This window comes from Rhyacophila brunnea, unplaced genomic scaffold (genome assembly GCF_057557595.1).
Source record: "Rhyacophila brunnea isolate RB1 unplaced genomic scaffold, BYU_Rbru_1.0 scaffold_19, whole genome shotgun sequence".
NCBI classification, from domain to species: Eukaryota; Metazoa; Arthropoda; class Insecta; order Trichoptera; family Rhyacophilidae; genus Rhyacophila; species Rhyacophila brunnea.
Window position 1 is genome coordinate 8,321,683 of NW_028232848.1, and position 21,593 is coordinate 8,343,275.

Below are 21,593 nucleotides of genomic sequence, written 5' to 3' on the forward strand. Positions count from 1 at the left end.
AATTACACGAAGCTGGTTACAAGTTACACCTATCTTGCTGCTGTTAAAATATCGCACTTATTGCAACAATAAAAACCAGCTTCGTGTAATTGTTACAATAAGTGCTAATATTTTGATACAAACCTACCCTAAGTTTGATACTATTTATCAATTTAGTGTTCCATAAGTATAGAATAGACCCATTGGTAGGCATATCTATGATCGTAAATGAAATTAGTGAAAATCAAAAGTATTTTTCCCCCCATACATTTCATATTTCGTAATTGTAATTTTTTTTTCAATTTTCGGTCCCTTGGATTTTGTATTAACGAGGTTTTACTGTATGTTGTTGTACATTTCAATAACACAAGACACATTGGAATTCTTTGAAAAATATTAACAGTCCCACGATGGCCGAGCGGCTTATGATGTCGAGGGTTCAGTCAGAGGTTCGAATCCTGGACTGGCAAATAAAAATATTGTTTTTCAATTTTTACGGACCTAATAGGTTCAGCAAGTGGCTAATATCCATTTCTCGTAAAAACAAAAATCTGCTAATACAAACCTCCACTCTGTGGAGGCCCATGATCTTCTTAAGATCGGAACGTGGTGAAAAAAATAAATATTCTACATCCTACCATGCAATTCGAAATTCGTAAATATTGTTTTCGCCCCGGAGGAAGATAATTTCACATCAAAATATATTACAATTGATTATGAAATGTTTCCTTAAAATTGAGGAATACACTCATGAGCTTTCATTAATTATCCAGTCATAGAACCATATAATTTTAATTAAAAAATAAAACCATATTGAATGCATTAAATATGAAATACAAATTGAAATCACAAAAATTAAAACAGAAAACCATAAACCATATGTGGACAGTACAGTGCTTGTACTAAGTACGTGTTACACCTGGCGTTTCTTTTATTAGCTATCGCATATACCTAGTATTTGATCACAATGAACACGTCAAAATAACGCATGTTTAATGTAATACTAATACGAAGGCATTGTAATTTTTCACTGTTTATTTTTTACACATAAGATTGATAAAAAAATGACTGCAAATTTGTCACGGTGGGAAGCAAACTTGTTATGACCGTAACGAAACGAATTGGTGGAAAACGTCCAGGATATGCGGATCCAAGTCCTGGGTGAAGAGTAACGTCTCCAGTGTGCTGCTGTATTTTTGGACTTGCTCATGATGCTGGAAGAGAAAAAAAACATTTATTAAATAATTAATTTAATTATTTTTTATTCATGACTGAATAAACACAAGATTGAGGAATGGAGCATTCTTCATTAAAAATAATCATAGCCTTAAAAATAACATACCTATTACGTAAATAGTAAAAAAAATCTTAGACTGAGTGGGATTTGAAAATTCTATATTTGAGTTACTCATGGGAAACGAGTCACTTAAATTTGAACATAAGTCTTCGCTTCAATTACATGTCATGTCTCGTTCTTACTGATTAGGTAGGTCATACCGAAGAATGCTTCGGACTTATTCTGTCTTCAGAGGGTTCACTATGGACTGTCTAGCTTGCTACTGCTTTCACATCATTTACGAAGTACCCAATGACTCGCTCCTATCTTCAGAGCTTTTATAAAAAATATTGGCTGGATTGAAATGTAGTTTTTAACCATACGACCAATGACATATTAAACTAAATCAGTCATGACTAGGGATCCCGAGCTATTTTCGATACCTATGAATCCCGGGATTGATAAACATAATCCCGGGATTTCGGGATTGATTTTTTTTATCAATTTTTATGGAAAATAAAATAAAAGCGAAAATATAACAGAAAAAATACTTGTAATAAAAAATAACTACATTATAAATAAACTGAGTTTGAATGAAGTTTGATTTATACCCATGTGTAGGTTGCCGATTCCTTTTATTTTTTCATGTGAATTATTAAAAATGGAAAGATTGGAAAAAACAATGCTTTGCACTTTTAACAAAGTATATCATACGTTTTACGGCAGTTTCATATTTGTCTGACTAATTAGATTTATGAAGCGGAAAGGCCATAAATACGCCATGATTATTTGCTTTAATATTTTAAATCTCGCTAATCCATTCATTAAGTCTTTACTATCAGAAACAGCAATCTCCTATTAAATTCACATTATTATTTAAATTACAATATTATTTACTCCGTTAAACTTGTGTATTTCCAAGATTGAACGTATACAATATTAACAATAAATGTCTTAAATAGTATAAGTAAATTATACTAGATTTATTTTTGATCGATTTTATCAATGATATTTGTAAATATAAAATCTTTATATTAACAATGGAAAAAATGCCAATCCCGGGACCAGTCCCGGGATCCCGGGATTGTCAAATTGTAATCCTGAAATCCCGGGATCAGAATTTTGGCTCGGGATTGGATTCCCTAGTCATGACGCATGGGCATAAAACTTGGTGGACAACTGTTTCACAGACAGCCTCTGACTCGCATGTTTCAACCCAGTCATACATGAACGACGCGTGTCTAATTTGAGTACATAGTTTGTGACGACATAAAAAAAATTGGAAGTGATCCAGATCTAGAGAGATGGGAAATTAATCAGGAGGCGCTACACAATTTTATTTAAAAATACTAATTCTACACCCCTAATTGGATAAACTTAAGAATGAAAATAGTTGATACTCACAGCTAAGAACACCTGCTGCAGTCTGCCAACAGTCCAGCGGTACCAGTGAGTTCCAAAGTCCACTCCGTCAGTGTCACAGCGCACCAAATGCTCTGACAGGATCATGATGAAGCGCTGGAAGATGATAAGGAAGAGACGCTTCTGGTCTACGTGGGCTGCTTCCAATCGCTCCTCCATCCTTTCTACCATCTACATGAAACATACAAACGCATTATGTATTTATTTAGGCATATTTGCAGTCCATTGTATCATATTGGCAGTGTTGCCAACTATCGCAACTTAAATATTGTATATAATATGCTACATTTAAATTTATTTATTGTTAAGATGTAGGTGCAGAAGACCAGCATATTGTTAATTTCCAAACAAATCTGGTCTAATATTATTACTTTCTACGCTAGATTTAACGTCAAATACGTATTTTAAATGCTATTTGCCTATTTAAAAATGTAGAACATTGCACATGCAATTTTGTCTTATCATCAAAGATAGAAGAAAAACTATCTAGAGAAAATATGGAACTGAATCTGACAAGGTGAAGAATAATCGAAGTTAGTTTGCATTGTACCAAACTTTATACTTGTGCCCATAGATATATTTGCCAGGGTTGCACTGAGATAAAAGTGTATCAAGCCTGACAGAAGTTTTTTTTATTTACAATGGAACCCATCATTATTTAGATGAATAATTGCACACAATTTGCAAATTAAAGTATGTAGGTTTACAGAGCAAGAGTGTCGACAGCAGTCCACCATTTGCAATTTATTTACAATAGTCAGTATAGCCAACATAGAGAATGTTCAACCAAATCTGCCATACTAAAAACACTATGAAAAAGTGTTGTTTAACAAAAAAGATCAAAGCTCACTCTCTACACAGCATCTTTGGTGTAAATATATTTTACCTCTTCGGTGGGTTTGTCAGCGCACTCAACTTTCTTCTTTTTGGCAACAGCGGGAGTCGCAGACTCCTCTTCAGATTCGCTGCTAGATGACTCAGCTCTGGCCAGTTTTTCTCTGGCTTCCGAAAGCTCACCACCTGATAAAGACATAATAATATTAGCCTACAGAGCACCTTTCAATCTATTCATTATTAGTGATGTCAGCCATTGTCATTTGGTTTCTATGAGGATTTTTTTTAACACTACCACACACCATGAGGTCTAATTACCAGCGAGGCTACTTGGTCGCACCATTGCCTTTTTGTTTCCTTTTACTCATGACACCCGAGTGGCATTCACGTTCGATGGAAGTCGCGGATAGTCGACCCTCGCGCACAACTTGGTGAGTAGTGCCACCCCATATGACAAGAGCAATTACAATGTTAACCCTAATCCATATCACAGAAACATCAAGGGTTGAGAAAATAATATATTACGAATTTCGACCTCACCGGGAATTGGACTTGCAACCCCTAGAATGAGAAACCAGTGCCTCATGCATTGGACTACAAGGGTCACCAAAAAACAAGATACTGGTTCAAATGGTACATTGAAGTTAAATTTTGTAAAAAAAAAACTATTTAAAATGTGATGTTTGTTCTTATACAGCAGAACATATCACCGCTTAGAATATATATAAAATGACACATACTGATGGAAAACCATTTAAAATCTGATGTAGAAGGAGATTGTCTTGCAACCTCCGTAAGTGGCTCAATGTCCAAATGCGTTGAGGATTTGATATGACTGGCCCAGAATAGGGAGGTGTACTGCGTTTGATCGCAGATAGAAGATGGCATCAAAAAGAAGTCCTTTGGTAAAACAATCGATCCTTGTACAAAAAAATTCTTTCACTTACTCAATTTGGAGACATGCTTGTTCATCTTCTTGATTGTGAGATGGAGAACTTCCCATATATAGAGCTTGGTGAATTCTCCTGTCATCTCTTTGGAGAAGATCCAGGTGGCCACTGCTGAGCATTCCACTATCTGAGTCTTCAACATTTTGTCCACGAGGACAACCATCATCTGCTGGTGCGTACCCCACAACTCAAACATGTTACGTAGAATGCAGATTTGCGCCTCCTCCGATTCAGCGAGAATCTAAAAAGAACATAATATCTGGTTATAGAGTTATCACTGACATAGTAACGGCTAAAACAATTAATAAAATAAATGATTATAGTTTTTTTTTTTCAATATGAGGGAGCATTTATGTCCCCTTATGCATTGTCGACCGGTCTAAAGCAACCACAAGGCAGAAGAAATTGAGCTGGATCTCAGAATAAAAATATCACAATAATAAATTCACGAATTGAAACTAACCTTGAACACGTAGTGAAACTTGGAAATCGCCGCGAAACTATGCGAGAATGACTTCGATCCCAAATTGAGAAGTGTCTGAACGAAGACGTCGATCTTGAGAGGATTGTAGGGGGTTTCAGTGGATTGCGGGATCTCCCCCTCATCGGCGCGAGGGTTGGGCAAGTCTCGGAGTACGTTGAGAGCTTCTTCAGGGGAACACCGCTGCCGGACGGACACCACCAGCTGGTGGGCAGCTATCGCTCCCGGTAAAGATGCTGAAATAAAGAGAAAAATAAATAGGTATTATATACAATAATAATTGGGAGACTTTCGTTATAATAATAGGAACGATATCTTATTTCAAATGGACTGACTGCATACTTCTACCTGAATATGCACTTCAGTGAGTCTATTCTATACACAAGGCGGCTATAGCCGTCTAAACTGTCAACACTGTCTATCTCGCTCCAAAAGTTAACACAGCCAAGAGAGGGCCTGTTAAAACATATTACTTTTTAACAGTTTAGACGGTTAACTTATTGTAACAATTAACCGCCTCAATACATAAATATGATAAACTACCGCCGATGACTGACTTGTGTATAGAATAGACCCACAGGTTTTTAAGTGAATAGGTACATATTATATATAATTTAGAAAACAGTCACAAATCATGAAGACAGACTCCGTCAACTATATTTTTAAAGATTAATTATAAAAGTATATTTGTAGGTATAGCCTCTATTGATAATACATACCTAAATCATTTTGAAAAATCTCTAAAACATAGGAAATCCTAGAAAAAGTTGGATAGAAGGAGACTCACACTAACATCTTTCACTGTCCAGATGAGTGCTTTTCATGAACCTTTCGATATGTTTATGATTCATGCGAATCATCATTAATAACTAACTCACTTGAAATTATGCCAAATGACAGTGATGTGAGTTCGAGTCATACTCGATTCAAGTTTTTTTTGCGTTTCTGAGACTTTTCAGAAAATTGCATTTTCAATACACAATAAATAATTTAGCATTCGTAAGTATATTCCGTATTGAATAAAAGAATAACAATCTATAGTCTCTAAAACACTACTGTTTAAACTAAAAGTTGAATATGCTACGAAGTCTGAAAAGGTGGCCAAACCCTGTCGTAAATCATGATTAATATATCATTAAACGTGAACTAAATCATATTTATTATTTTTTTAATATGAACTACAAACGAAATTTTAGAATGAACACTGAATGAAAGTTAGTACCTACTGATTCCAATTAATTTTATAAATGCCTAAATCCACCATCAAAATTCCGATAATTGACAGAGTTAGGGAGATAAATATTTAACTTGTAATATAATAATAATATATAGTTTTAATAATAATTCGTAATTCAAACGTAAAGTACTTAATTACTATTAACCAGTACATAAATAAATAAAACAGTGTTTTATCCCTAACAAAGTGCCCGTGACATTTTAATTATTAGATAAACTTCCATCTATGTTTTTATTACTTCCATCAACATCTATGTCCAAACGTAAAAAGGAAAATATACCTAATATTCAATAGATCCATAAAAGTGGGTTTTAATAATTTACAATCAAAACAAACAATCCGACATAAACCCCTCCATATCACTAAACAATGGTAGCCAATATTAGCGAAATATTGTCAACTACAAGAGAAAACCCAATGACGTTCAAAATTATGTACATACGGTCAGCGCTCGAAATGGAATATTTTACGAACCGGAGCGCACAATATTTTATGAAAATGTTAACATAGTTATCTAATTGCTTGTGTATTTTATAAAAATAAGTGTGTTTTGCCGTGTCCACATTGGCAACAAATTGCTGGCAACCTCATTAAATTTCGATTAAAATAATTTTTGGTCAAACAAATTTTGATAATTATCGTGTAATTTAATGAGGTTACCAGTGTGGACAAACTTTTAGATTTTTACGTTAAATGGCAAATCTAGCTCACTGTCAAATTAATATGTCCACGAGACGGAGCGATAATTTTGGTGATTTCACGAACCGGAACGGCGCTCCGGTGCGTTCCGGTCCATTTCGAGCCCTGCATACGGTCCATATTCATTTTAAGAAAAGTGTAGAAAATATTATGATTCCACCAATCCTGGGAGCATAGTATTGCAATTCCTACTTATGTATTATCTGATGATATTATTGAATCACAGAGCATTGACCTCACTACATAATGAATACAAATATTATATCTAATGAAATAATACATACAAAGGCGAAAGTGAGAAGTGTTTATTCTACGGAGATTGACGAGTCGAGACGAGAACAATTGGGAGAAATGTGGTGGAAACTGGAGATCGCTTCGCTGCCCGTTGAATTATTTATTATCAACCGAAACACACTAGGTAGTATGCGTTATTATTATGTTTTTATTAAATCCGCCATATTATCTCGTTAATTCGAGAACGGCCATTGTTTCGATTTTCAAATCTCTCCACTTCCGGCGGGGACGGAAAGGAAAAGTGCGCCAGATTTATGTCGTTTTTTTTATTGTGCTATTGCGTGAAATTTCGGGTGAGAAAAAATGGACTTCAAAAAATCGCGTGGATTACTACTTATACTTAATAAATTAGTAAATCTTAATAATTACAATTAAAGTGCAAATTAAGCATCTAAAACATTAAAGGTACCGATATAACCTATTTATCAACGATGAAAAATATAGAAAAATTATTTTAATGACTATGAAATCATATTTAGTATTTTTATAACACCGAATAGTTAAATAATTGTACCTACACTTCGTACAAAAGCGTGGACTTCAGCATGATGAATAAGCATATTATCCTAAGGTTTATTTTTAAGATATTGAGCAGTTTCAAAATTTACCCAGGAGTTAAATTCCAAAATGGCGGATAAAATTTAAATTTTCTATAATCACCGTTTGGACATGTACTTTATGTGCTGAATACTTGAAATTGGAAATTTTCAAACGGACGCTCATGAAATACGAAGATGGCGGCAAAAAATCACATTTTTAATTTTTTTCCGATTAGATTGATATTTTATTTATACAAGTATAAATTATTACATACAAAGGTATTAAAAGTTTGCTTTATTAACTCAAGAATAGCATACCGTTGTTGCATGGAAAGAGACATACATGCTGGGAATAAAGCGTAAGGGCAAAAAGTGAAATAAGATAAGGAAACCAGAAAGGGTATGCGATATAATGTACTTAGCTGAGTTTCTTGAAATAAGAACATTTAATGGAAATGGTCAGAAACATGGTTCCAAGACTGGACAAACAAACTACTGGATTAAAAAACGTCCGAATAGATCCGAGAGAATAGAGATTGAAAGTGGCCTTTAGATCGACTTGGTAGAATAGCTAGGTTCCGTGGAAGTACGAGGCAACGTGACGCATAGAGCTGAGAGGAATGTAATCAGTTTGGAGAGGCATTCATTCAGCAATGGATTGACCCAGGCTAATGATGATGATGACTGGGGCGGCTATAATTGTATTATCAATAATTACAATTACATCCTGTTTATTATAGAACACGGTCGAGCGCATAAAGCAAATTCGCTATCAACAGGGTTGCCAACTATTTTTGAGGCAATTCCGGGACATGCGACCTAATAAATAAATTAAAAATTTAATTGCCTACAAGTACCTATTCAACTCAAAAAAAGTAAATGACTATCACATTGTCATATATTTCAATTAAATATGCGTCGTTCATGTAAGATTGACTTGAAATACGTGAGCCAGATGCTGCCCGTCAGTCAATCAACACACCAACCAGCATAATACGCAGATACTTCTTGACTAACTCATGACTTCATGGCTCATCAGCTACGACTTAAACCAACGTTCATCATGAATGATCTAAAGACACAGGCGAGTCACGCAGACCAGGATACAGTCATACAAACTTATCTAAAGAACGGTAAAAAATGGAACTACGAACTACCATATGAACGCCATTTTGAAAACGTCATTCGAATGTCAGATTCTGTCCAGTTGCGAGTATTGATTGGGTGTTTTTCGACAGTGGCTCCCCCAACAATTCTTTAGAAGGGAAGTGACTTGTAAGGTGAAGGGTGAGGAGAAGTAACGTTCACGGTGACTTCGTTTGTGGTCAGGGACAGAGAAGTAATTTGTAAGGTGACCCAGTTAATCTGAATGAGTCATGAAGTGTAATTGACGCGAAGACACATTTAAGTGACTCATTTCACATAACTAGTGTCTATGCGACAAAATTACGTGAAAACAATATGTACCTCTCTGATAATGTTGCCGAAATGTTTCGACACTAAGTTGTTAACGTTGGCCGATTATATATGTATAAAAAAGCAGATAACAGCTGATAGAGTTGAGAAAGAGTTGTCACATGTTTTTATGGTCAATATATCAGCTTATTCTTTAGGTGGTGTCTTTTACTTAAGGTTGGCGACCAAATTGCAGTACAGCTCCCTACCATAGGCCAGTGGTACCAGATTACTAACGCAACGGATATTGAACCATCAAAAAATTTACCACATTTATGAGTACCTAATAGATGTTTTAAAAAGTATGTGATATTAATAAATTTTCGGTGGCGTTCTTTATAATTCCGGGACATTTTGCTTCCCAATTATGATCCAACCGGGATCCAGGACAGGGACTTCAATTCCGGGACGGTTGACAACCCTAACTATCAAAGTTATATTTTTATATTACAAAGCGGACCCATTATTAAAAGCCAGTCTTAGATAATATAGTAATTAATGCTGTACAGCTAGGAATGTGCAATAATAATCGTATTATTGGACGGAGCAATAATTTCTACAAAGACCTCGCCTCCCGCGAAGCTCAGATCCTGTGAAGTTATTTCGGCTCTTGCAATAGCGACGCTCGCGTTTCCGACGTCCGCTGTGCATTTTCATCGCTTCGTGACCATAATATTATTATTCATAATAAAAAATATATAATCGTAATATAAATCACAGCAAAATGCAGAGATATCAATGATGTGTTCGCGGACAAGACTCAATATTAAAACTCCGCGTAAAACAGTAAAATCTGATAGAACCATTGATATCTCGTACTACTAGATGAGCAGTTCCCATACAAGTGTCATTTTAAAAACGTACCACAAAAGATATAACAAATATCGTCTTATAATATTTCCTTGTAGGTATAATGCGTTAAGACCGTTAACATGGATTCCCGAATTTCACCCGTATTGCCCTGGCTGTAAAACTAAATTTGCGTTCTTGGAATAGTGAACCTAAGGGTGGGTGGCTGCAACGCAAAACAGACAGAGCAAGTCGTCATGCGCTGACTATTAGTTAGAGTAAGATGCAAGCTAGACCGGGCTTACTCAGTTAAGTTTTAACAAAGGCTGAGTCGCTGAAAATCGGGCGTCATTTTAAGAAGCATATGATTCATCCAGTAGTATATCAATGGATAGAACATACATCATTATTGGAACACTTCAGCAACACCCCATTAGAAAAATATTTGTACCAAACTGGACTCTCACCTAGAGTTGGGTATTTCCCGAGAAAATCTCAATCTCGAGATTCGGGATTTCCCGAAATGATGAAATTTTGAATTTTCGAGATTTGGGATTTTCAGAAAAGAATTCTCGAGATATCGGGGAATTTAAAAAAAACCTGTAAAAATCCTAAAATCAGTGTAAAAACAGACAAGTTCCAAAAAAATATGATTTTTTTTGATTATGTAAGAAGACAAACAAAATAGAAGTAGGAAAACAAAAATAATTCAAAACATTACTTATTAAAATAGATAAAATAGATAAAAAAAAAACACATACTGTTAATCGCTGCGCCTGACAATCGCGTCCACTTTTGAGACACAAAATTCCCTGATGTTGCAAAAATTGCGCTCATTTTTAGTCGATGTTACCTTAATTGTGTTAAATGACCCGATCAGTCTTTGAACGTTTTGTGTTTCTTCATATAGAAAATCGCTTTTTCAATTAATATTTGATAATAAAGAAATCCCGAGACAAGATTCTCGAGATCCGGGATTTCCCGAAATGTTAAAAATTTCAATTCTCGAGATTCGGGATGGAAAATCTCGAAAAATTTTCGAGAATTCCCGTCGGGAAATTCCCGAAACCCAACTCTACTTACTCTCACCTGCATCAATTGAATAATCTATAATAATGAATAATCTATAGGACTCTATGTGAAAGACGTGCTTACATGTCGTTGTAATTCCGTATCTTTTCTCATCTATGTAGATACTAAATATGACTTTATTATCAATTTTAACACGTCGGCGTTTATAATAATAATCTTTTATGGTAGGTACTTATTTGCGTATTTCATGAGATCATGAAACGTAAAGGCAGGGAATCATGACATGGGTAAATAGGTAAGTATACATCTTTCCCATGAAATATACAGTATATTTAAATGTAGGCTAGATTTACAAATACAACGGAATTTTTAATTTTTGACCTACACAAAGCTCTTTGGCTCCTAAAGTACATTACCAATAATTATTAAGCCGAAAAGTATCGGTCATTCAACGAGTACTATAATTCGGCGACAAAAATATGGCAACACTGATCGGACAGGATAAAACGACAGGAAAGTTCTTGGCTTTCAGAAACAGATTTATTTTGACTAGCCTGAAATTGAAGAGAGGTACTACTGATACGCTAGAAATCGCAATACGAAGTTACGTCTAAGTACATATTGGTGCATCAATATTTACCCAATTTGATAAACACCTCGGACGCCAATTGTCAGATAATTTCGTCATGATTAGCTATGACACATATGGCTTAATTGGTAAAGCATATTGTCCGGAATCCAATGAATGCGGTTACGTGTCCACCTGTGTAACAATATATTTTTTCAATTATGTATGTTCAAGAAATTAGGTACTTTGTTTCTCACCGTTATATCTACTTATAGATACGGTAAACGGAAATTAAACTAAACACAATAGGTACCTACGTTAAGTAGTGTATTCTCATCCAGGGGCTCCGGGTTCGATTCCCACAATGCATACATGCGATTAAAACTGGGTGTTTCTGTGATTGGGCTCAATGGTCTGATGTAGTGTTGACACAAAAATGTTTGGACAACCACAGAATTTTTCAAAATAAATTGGTCACACCTGACATAACTGTTATTATTGCATATATTTTGTTTTCTTCTGAAATACTTGGTAGATATACTTACGAATTATAATTTTTCATAAATTTAAAAATATGATTGTATCTACTAGTCAACTAGTCGATTTTCTTTGAAATAATTTAAAGTATTTGCAGGTGAAAAAAAACATTGCAAAATGTATTGAGATATACTGAGTGTTAAAGCTATGTCTACATTAAATTTGATCACTTCATCTTCCACTTTTCAATTCTGGTTTTAACACTTTAACATATAGTTTTTTTAATCCGTCCACATCATGGCCAACATGGAGACATCTCCATGCTGTAGTGGCGAGGGGTGGAGGTAGGCTGTTAAGATTCGACACAAATAGTGCTGGTGCTAAAATTCAACTAAGCCCTGACTAACCAAACCATAATGGTTTAGGTATGCTATGGGCGATCCGCCAAAATAATGCACACCTTTTCAGTCATACTTATTTGTTTTCGTTGAATTAAAAATAGATATTATTACAGATGGTGTTGGTTAGTTTTTTTAAATTCATTAAACCCTGCCTAACCAAACCATAATCGATAAAAAATATTCTTCTATCTATAAAATATCTTAAATGATGAATGGCATAATTTTATATATTTTACAGATAAGCGAATGTTTTTTTGATTATTATCTACTATGGCTTGGTTTCGGCAGGGTTTAATGAAATTAAAAAAAAAACTAACAAACACTATATACACATTGTAGTATTAGTTCAATGAAAACAAATACATAGTGTGCACTATTTATGTCGGATCTTAACAGCCTACATCCACCCTTCGCGACTGCCATATCGTATAGCACCGAACAAGAGGCAACCTCCACAGCTATGCCGGGAGCGTTCCAGAAAGAATCTCCTAAAATCCTGGGTTGTGAATGGACGCAATTCTGATCAGTTACTGACTCGGCCAAAGCCGAAAGTTGTGAAATAGTATAATTTTCAAAATTTTAGAAGGCCTAAACACCACCATCAATAAAATGATTGAGGCCGTTAGTTTCAAAGTCGATAACATCCTTTTCCCGGATGGTATTTTGAGATAATCGCTAAAAACCGTCAAGCACATTTTAGGACTGCAAATAGAATAATTTATTTTTGTAAAAATATTAGAAACAATTAAACAATTATTAGAAAAAGGCTAAAAAATAAATAAAAAGATCTTAACATAAATAAAATTAATAATAATGTGGAAACACTTCTGAGAAATATATAACCAATAGAAAAAAGACGACACCCAGCAGGATTCGAACCTGCGTCTCTCGGGATTCGCACTCACGTGCATTGACCACTGCGATGTCTAATTGCGATGAATTTTAACTTGCAAGAACCATTAGTTATAATTCGTCGCAATTAGATAAGATTCCTATAGCATAGTGGTGAATGCACGTGGGCGCGAATCCCGAGAGACGCAGGTTCGAATTCTGTTAGGTGTCGTCTTTTTTTCTATTGGTTATATATTTCTCAGAAGTCTTTTCAAATTATGCGTGTTCAATAAAAATAATGTTATATTCTTAAATCTTATGAATTATTCGTTTGAATAAAAAAAAGTTAATTAAACTTAATAATGTTTAAAGTTAGTCATAAAGCAGAAAAAGCAGCTGATGAATATAAAAGACTTTGCAATCAACCCCTGTGGGTCTATTCTATACTTATCGACCGCTAAAGTAATAAATATTATCAAACTTAGGGTAGATTTGTATCAAAGTATTAGCACTTATTGTAACAATTACAATAAGTTGGTTGTATTGTTGCAATAAGTGCTATATTTTAACAGCAGCAATACAATGCTAATACTTTGATACAAACCTACCCTAAGTTTGATAATATTTATCACTTTAGCGGTTGATAAGTATAGAATAGACACACTGGTTAAAATTTTATAGTTTATGAATACAATTACATACACTGGAAAAGTGCTTACAGAATGAGAATCAAGAATAATATAAAAAAAAGTAATAATGAAGGTGACCAACTATAAAAGTAATAGTCTGAATTATTCGTCTGCAATGGTCAGACGAGGAATCCGCTCTCGGTTCGACAATGCCAAAGTGGAAAGCGACCTCCCGCTCCTCTGTACCGTGTCAGGGTGAAACACACCAACACACAACATCATTTCGTTTAATATTATAAATTTATTACTGTGATGAATATTATTATGTTGTTATTACAATACATTCCGCTACTTATTCGTAGTATTTTTGCTTGTTAATTGTGTAACTGAATTACGAAGCTATTCGCAAACGTTGCAGCGGGATGGACCCCATCATTTTTAAACACTGAGACTATCTTACTGTTTTCTAACATAAATTTACATTAACTGTCTTCGTCCATTGCAACGTCTGACCCCGCCGAACTTCCCCCGTAGGAAGCGTTATTTATCGGAAGTTATGTCGGCATAAAGAGCAGCTCGAAATATTCGGCGACATGACAAAGAAATCAAAAAATGAAGCCTCCCCGTCAATAATGATCTATGTTACATTTTGGCAGTTTTTAACTAAACATGCAACAATGATCTACATCACATTGCCTCTGTTTTGGCATATTTTTTTTTTGATCTAGCAACATAAGTCACTTGTTTTTGACCTGTTATGTTGGCCTTCCTACAATAATGTTAATGATCCATGCATCTGGCAAAATGCAGGATGACACGAGAGTTTTTGTTAACCCTGCGGATGCAAAAAGACTTCACAGAGAAAAATTTACACGGAAAATTGGAAGAGGAATAAAAATAAGTGAATATGGAATTCAGGAGAGGTCTTTTTATTATAAATAATTTATTCTCAACAAAATAGTTTTATTTCATTATCTCAAAATGCCCAAATTTAATATAACCTAGATCATTATTGAGGGGGAGGCTTCAATTATAAAAACACTAAAACAGCACAAAGCCCCAATTTCAACTTGGCTCCTCTTCTTTCTGGTTCCTATTGAGCTCAGTTTCGTAAAAGTATACACCGCGGTCAAATTTTCCCCGTTTATCTTTTTATTGAAATATGCGACCTACTTATATATAAAACTAGTCCAAACCAAGATACTTATACATGTCCGCATACAAATTAGGTATGAAATAGTTTTTTTTTTAATTACCCCGCCATACAAATGCACGTGCATAACCATTTGTTTTAAACTCAACGCATACCCACACTTGCAAATTTTTTTATTAAATTAAATATAATTTGAATGTGATTAAGTTACCCCATCTCCACTCGTGTATATGTAGCCGCGAAAAAGTCTACACCGTGAAAATTTGCACGTTATAATAAAAACAACATTCCACAAGACCGATGAAACAGTAAAATTTTCCACCCAAATATGGCCACACTTGCTTGTTTGGCGGTGGGTACATTTTCACGTATTTTCCATCCACGGCGGAAAATGGTAATTTGAATATACAAATGTTTGTAAGTAAACCATTTTCATACAAGTTTTAAACAGTTCAGTGAAGTCTATTCGCTTAAAGCAAATTTGAATGAATGGCGCCCTCAGTTTGGGTAACTCGTCCTGAGACATTCTCAGTAAAAAAAATCGGTACGTGTACTTATGTATGCGCGTTAGAAGCTATACTTCTTTGGCGTAACAAAACAAAAACAAAACTTGTGATAACCTAGATTCTTGGACTAACTCTTAATTATCTTGTTATTTCTCGTTGTTTTTATTTTTAAAGTAACAACTGTCACTCTGACGTTTAATCGTTTGCTTACGTAAGGAATTGCAAATGGCCGACAATAATAAATTCGTTGCCTAGGCAACGGAAGAATTCTACTATCAAACTTGCGTTTGTATACAGCTGACTGATTCGCAGCTATTGTCATACTGTCGTAACGGTGTGCGCGCGCAGCTCTCAATTTCTCTCTCGCCCCAAAAGAAGTATAACTTCAATAATAAATATGCTTCACTATTAAGACCAGTGGGTCTATTCTATACTTTTATCGACCGCTTAAAAGTGATAAATACGACGGCTTACTAGTATATGTTTGTATCAAAGTATTAGCACTTATTGTAACAATTACAATAAGTTGGTTGTAATTGTTGCAATAAGTGCTATATTTTAACAGCACCTCTCTTGGCTGTGATAAAATTTAGGGCGAGATAGGCAGTTTTGACTGTTTAGACGGCTATTATAATACGTACCTCAATACAAATATGTAATAAATACTATCACTTTATCACTTTAGCGGTCGATAGTCGCCTTGTGTATAGAAGAGACCAGCAGGTGTGGTTTGGTGGAGCCATTATCTTCAGTTCAGCGACAAATGTTACACACTTGTACCAAATTGGCACTAAGCTATCATAAGGACGTCCTAAAACCCGCTCATGTTTGATAGATGTACGTGGCAGCGAATAACTAGGGTCAGAGAAGGGACTTCATTCAGCAGTGGATCGGGTAATGATGATGATCCATTTGCTTACGAACATCTGATGTATCTTGGATATACACAACGACGGCTCGCAAAAGTTTAACAAGCTGTGGATTTTACATTAAGAGTGTATTATCCCAAAAATGCCCTTGGAGATTAAAAAACAGAAAAGCGACTTAACACTGAACAATAATGAAATATTATAATTAATATGCAAAACACGTTTATAATAACGTTATACGAAGGTGCATGCACTAATTGAGAGAAAAATCGAGAGGTGTAGGCATGCCTACATAATAAAATTGTAAAAAAAAAATACTATTACATTGTTTATTAGATAATAACAACAAAGCTTGTTATTTGGTCCATGGCTGTGTATAAATATTCAATAATAAAAGAAAAAAATACATATTAATATCTATTATTAAGAATAAAACAATTAAAATGTACTTTTGACCTGATTAGTGGTTAATATTTTAAGACATCAATCAATTTAGTGTTAGAATAAATTAAGCCTTTTTTTCAAACCGTAAACAGTATCTTTAATTGAAAAGACATTACATGGAAAAACATATCAATTATTATACTTGCTTATATAAATGTTACACCGAATCTGTGAAATTGCGTATTACTTGAAATCGGCAAAATTTTGCCTAATTCATGAACAATGCAAACCCGTTGCCTTATTCATGAATTAGGCAAATTATCTGCCGAGTGCGTGAATTCGGCAGGGTATGAAATTCTTAAACTGTCAACATGACAGTAGAAAAAGTAAATTTAATACGGATGGTTTTATTAGTAGTTATAATTGGACATACTATAATATTAGTATTGTTAGGTTAGGTTAGGAAACACCACCTGAACGCCACTATCTAATTTGCCCAATGCACGAACTAGGCAAAAAAAATACTGCCGAATTCACGCACTCGGCAGATATTTTGCCTAATCCATGAATAAGGCAACGGGCTTGCATTTTTTATGAAATAGGCAAAATTTTGCCGATTTTATGCAATACGCAATTTCACACATTCTGTGGAACAGTTAAGTAGGTAACTTTATATTTGGATCACTGGTCTTTTTTTGCTTCAATTTCATACATTTATGTTCCATCTGTAATATAGAAAGAGGTTTTCAACATCTTTGCGTACAGGACATTTGGAAAGTAGAATGGACTACATACCTCAATTTCTCCCTATCTATGGACGCCAGGACGTGGTGGGAACTTATACAAATGATTTGACACATTTTCGTACACTTTCCAGTTCAAATATTCTGGACAGTTTTGCCAACTGTCATTCACAAAAATATACCAGAGAAAAAATCCTAGATTTTCTCAAAATTCAAAGTGTTTAGAAAGTAGCATTTCCAAAAATATTTCATAAACATTGTAGCTACAAAGATCCAAAAACTATATCGTATTGTATAACATAACTAATAAAATAAATTATGAAATTAATACAGGTAAGAAATAATTTTGTACACCATTTTATTTATAAGATAATATGGTACAAAAGACCGTTGATCTGGTTTAATATTCTAGGTTTATTATGAGAAGTTTTAAGCTTTTTGCGGTATCAAAAAATGCTAGATTTAACGCCCATACACCAGATGACAATTTTACAAGCTATATTGCACAAAACAGATAATAAATAGAATTCCGATAGGCAATATTCAATACACTACATTTTGATGCAGGGTTTTGAATGTGTGAGTGTCATACGAAAATGAAACACCAGTGTGTGTAATATACCAATATTAAATGAGCGTCAATGCATAAATCGAGAGCAGTTGTCAGTATTCGACGTATGACGTATTCTTGACACGTGTTTAAGTTTACCCGTTATTCTTTATTCGAGATCGGTTACCCGCTACTCTTTACCCGTTAGGTATTTCAGTTCCCATTATTTCTGAGTTCCCTGCTAGATTACCTATTCAAAACTGCTAGATTTGGCAAGAAAAACGCTAATAATTCTGGGATCCACTTCAGAACACTTTTCTGTGTTAAGACGTCATGTACTAGTAGTATAAATTTAGTACACGTTTATTGTGTCTTCCGAGAAAAGTTGCTTAAGATGTTCGCCGTGTTGTACTATTTAAAAGTGTCGAAAAGTGCCTAATAAACCAATTTAGAAAAGTCTTCACTGTGAAACTTTTGCACATTATAAAAAATAGCAACAAAGCAATTTTGAAGTTTGTTATAATTTTCGGCATTAATAATTTTATTCACTCCGAGTCACAATCGCAAGATGGCGTCAGGGCCGGCCCAAGACTCTGGCCGCCCTGAGCAAACGATATTTCTGCACCCCAACGAATTCTCATTTTGTCTCGGTTCGAGGACCATATTATCGTTTAGACCAGAGGTAGTCAACCTTTTTATACCTGCCGCCCACTTTTGTATCTTTGTTAGTAGTAAAATTTTCTAACCGCCCACCGGTTCCACAGTAAAGATGATTTATAAAGTAAGTTACAGCAAGTTAAAGCATAATAATAACTACACACCAAATACTTTATGTCAGACTTTCACTAAGTTTAGCAGAATAAATATTTATAAAACAACTTACTTATCTTTTTATTTATACTTTGCATACAGTCATAATATAGCGCCATTTAGTTTCACTTACGTAACGTGAACTAAACTTATGCGAGGGCGGAGAATTTTATGAAAACATAATGAAAATGTTTTTAAAACCCCTACCGCCTACCATGAAAGCTGGAACGCCAGCTAGTGGGCGGTAGGGCCCAGGTTGACTACCTCTGGTTTAGACAAATAAAACATTTTTTCATCAATATTAATCATAGTGATCAAAACCAGTAAGCTCTTTGCTAACAATTTTATAAATACTTAACCACCTAAATAATTATCAAATTATAATAAAAATAACTTTTTATATACCTACAACGTTTTTAAATTTCTGTTGAATCAAATAAACTTGACTTGACTAGCTTAAACGATCAAAAAAAATTGTACTTGATAGAAATAATACTGAAATGTCAATTTGACATTCATATTGATTTCCATAGTAACACACGTATATATTAATAATTTAGTTGCTAGGAGCAACCAATAATAGTGGATTAGATCACGGGTTTCTTCCGAAATAACTTTTCATACGAAACAGAATTAACTAAAAATGAATTCAATTCTTCTTAAAGATGGCTAAAAGTATTAAAAATGCATTGGCATCGTGTTCTGATATATTCCTAAAGTTTCAAAAGTCTAGCTAGTCGGGAAGTTAGTTAAAAATCTATTGCAAGATTTGTACCGGATAAACAACCACCAGACAAATAAGAATACGACCTAATAAAAACGTTGTAAAATAAAAAGTGTCTAACGTGAAATCTTTTTAATTTATAACTAGAAGTTTGATTGGAAACAATAAATTGACAGGATTTAAAGTTATGTAGGTAGTTTTTAATTTACTACAACTTTTGATGTTTTTTTTAATAAATATAAAATACATTATTACAACGCAACGTGGCATGGGAAAGTGCATGTTGGGCATAACGCGTAAATAAACCAATGGAAAAGGAAGTAGACAAGAGTACGCGTTGTCACAATCGAGGTCGCCAATAGGATTAAATGGCAACGGGCTGGACATGTCGCTTGGGGAGTAGACAACCGCTGGACAATAATGCCGTCATACAGTGGTACCCAAGTGGCACTAAACGCCCACAGAGACGCCCTAAAACACGCTGGATAAAGTTCGGTGCATGTAGGTGGCAGCTAATTACTAGGGACCAAGAAGAGAGGAGAGAGCTAGAGGAGTCCTTCATCCAGCAGTGGATCGACTCCAGATGATTAGGGATGATGAAATTGTTAATATAAATTATTAAAAAAAATGTATTTCATGCCTACGAAAGAACTTATTAAACTACATTTGGTAAAAAAACAAACATAAAATAATATCTAAACGTAAGACGATACTGTTAAACGAACGCAAATTTTATACATGGATTTAAAAAAAATATGACATTCTTTAATTAACTATTTTTTGTTCAACGAATAATTCACAAAATTACATAATTTCGAAAACACTTCTGAGAAAATGTATTATAATCAATAGAAAAAATAGTCCGTGACATCGGCTAGTAATTAAAGTAATAACTACTTTGATTTAAAAATACAAAAGTCGATAGCCAACCGTAGCTCAATTTGGGAAGCGCTTCAGAGAGTACCTATTTATAAGAGCCAATAGTTAAAATTTGTCGTAATTAGTATGACAGCTTTAGCATAGTGGTCTATGCGCGGCGGGCGCGATACCCGAGAGATGCAGGTTCGATTTCAAGAAGATTTTTTCTATTGTTTATAATACAAGTGTTTTCAAAATTATGTATTCTTCTTTGTTATGTTATTAGGTACCAACATATTGATTAATTAAAAGACTGCCCGTAGATGCCCCTAGTCGAACTATACTATCACTGCTTTTGTAAGGCTGTATATTACAGTATAACTTTTTTCATTACTACGCATGTGCGTTGATTAAAACCATAACGACGTAACAAGCAACATATTGTATTGCAAGTTGTTCATGTCATTCTACACACATCCAGTAAAATGTACACAAATAAATATAATTTGGCGCCCATTTAATCTCGGCGCCCCAGGCGGTCGCCCTACCCGCGGATCGGCCCTGGTTAGCGTTGTGCAAGTGAAAGATCGTTATCTCTCTCGCGCGTAGTGGAGCCGTTCCAGCCGTGGCGAATCTAATAATGTTTTTTTCTTATTTAACTTATGTAAATGCATTGAATTATGTGAAAAAGCGTAATTCAATGGGGGAACGGCCATTAGTGTGGGCAAATTTCCCAATGCCTCCATTCAAATCGCGGACCCATACAATTTCCACACGGCGAGAATAAAAATATTATATTATACACTCGGGCATTTTGTTCAGGCGGATTGCTTAGTCGTATTATTTGTGTGCCGTTATCATGTTATGATCCATCGTCATAGATGAGGTGTCTCTCGTTGTATTTGTTTCGTTTATTTATTCATTCTCTGCGAATGGTGCCAACAACTTTTCAGAGAACTGATGCAGGACTGGGTACTGTATGCAGAGCTTAAAAACCAGCGTGCCGGGAGTGATTGAAGAATATTCCGCATACAATATTTAATGGCAACGGCGATGGGTGGAGGTAGGCTGTTAAGATTCGACATAATAGTGTTCACTAAACT

At 34.7% G+C, this 21,593-nt stretch overlaps 1 protein-coding gene across 1 annotated transcript in view; it reads right to left on the minus strand.

The window, feature by feature from the left end:
• Cbp80 (Nuclear cap-binding protein subunit 1) overlaps window positions 1-21,593 on the minus strand; it is a 65,167-nt gene that overhangs the window by 216 nt on the left and 43,358 nt on the right. The window contains exons 5-9 of the mRNA XM_085946061.1: window positions 4,925-5,178; window positions 4,459-4,702; window positions 3,564-3,697; window positions 2,660-2,848; window positions 180-1,193 (exon numbers count right to left, since the gene is read on the minus strand). Of these exons, the coding sequence (XP_085802187.1) occupies window positions 1,080-1,193; window positions 2,660-2,848; window positions 3,564-3,697; window positions 4,459-4,702; window positions 4,925-5,178 (935 nt within the window). The 3' untranslated portion in view covers window positions 180-1,079. The remainder of the gene's footprint in view (window positions 1-179; window positions 1,194-2,659; window positions 2,849-3,563; window positions 3,698-4,458; window positions 4,703-4,924; window positions 5,179-21,593) is intronic.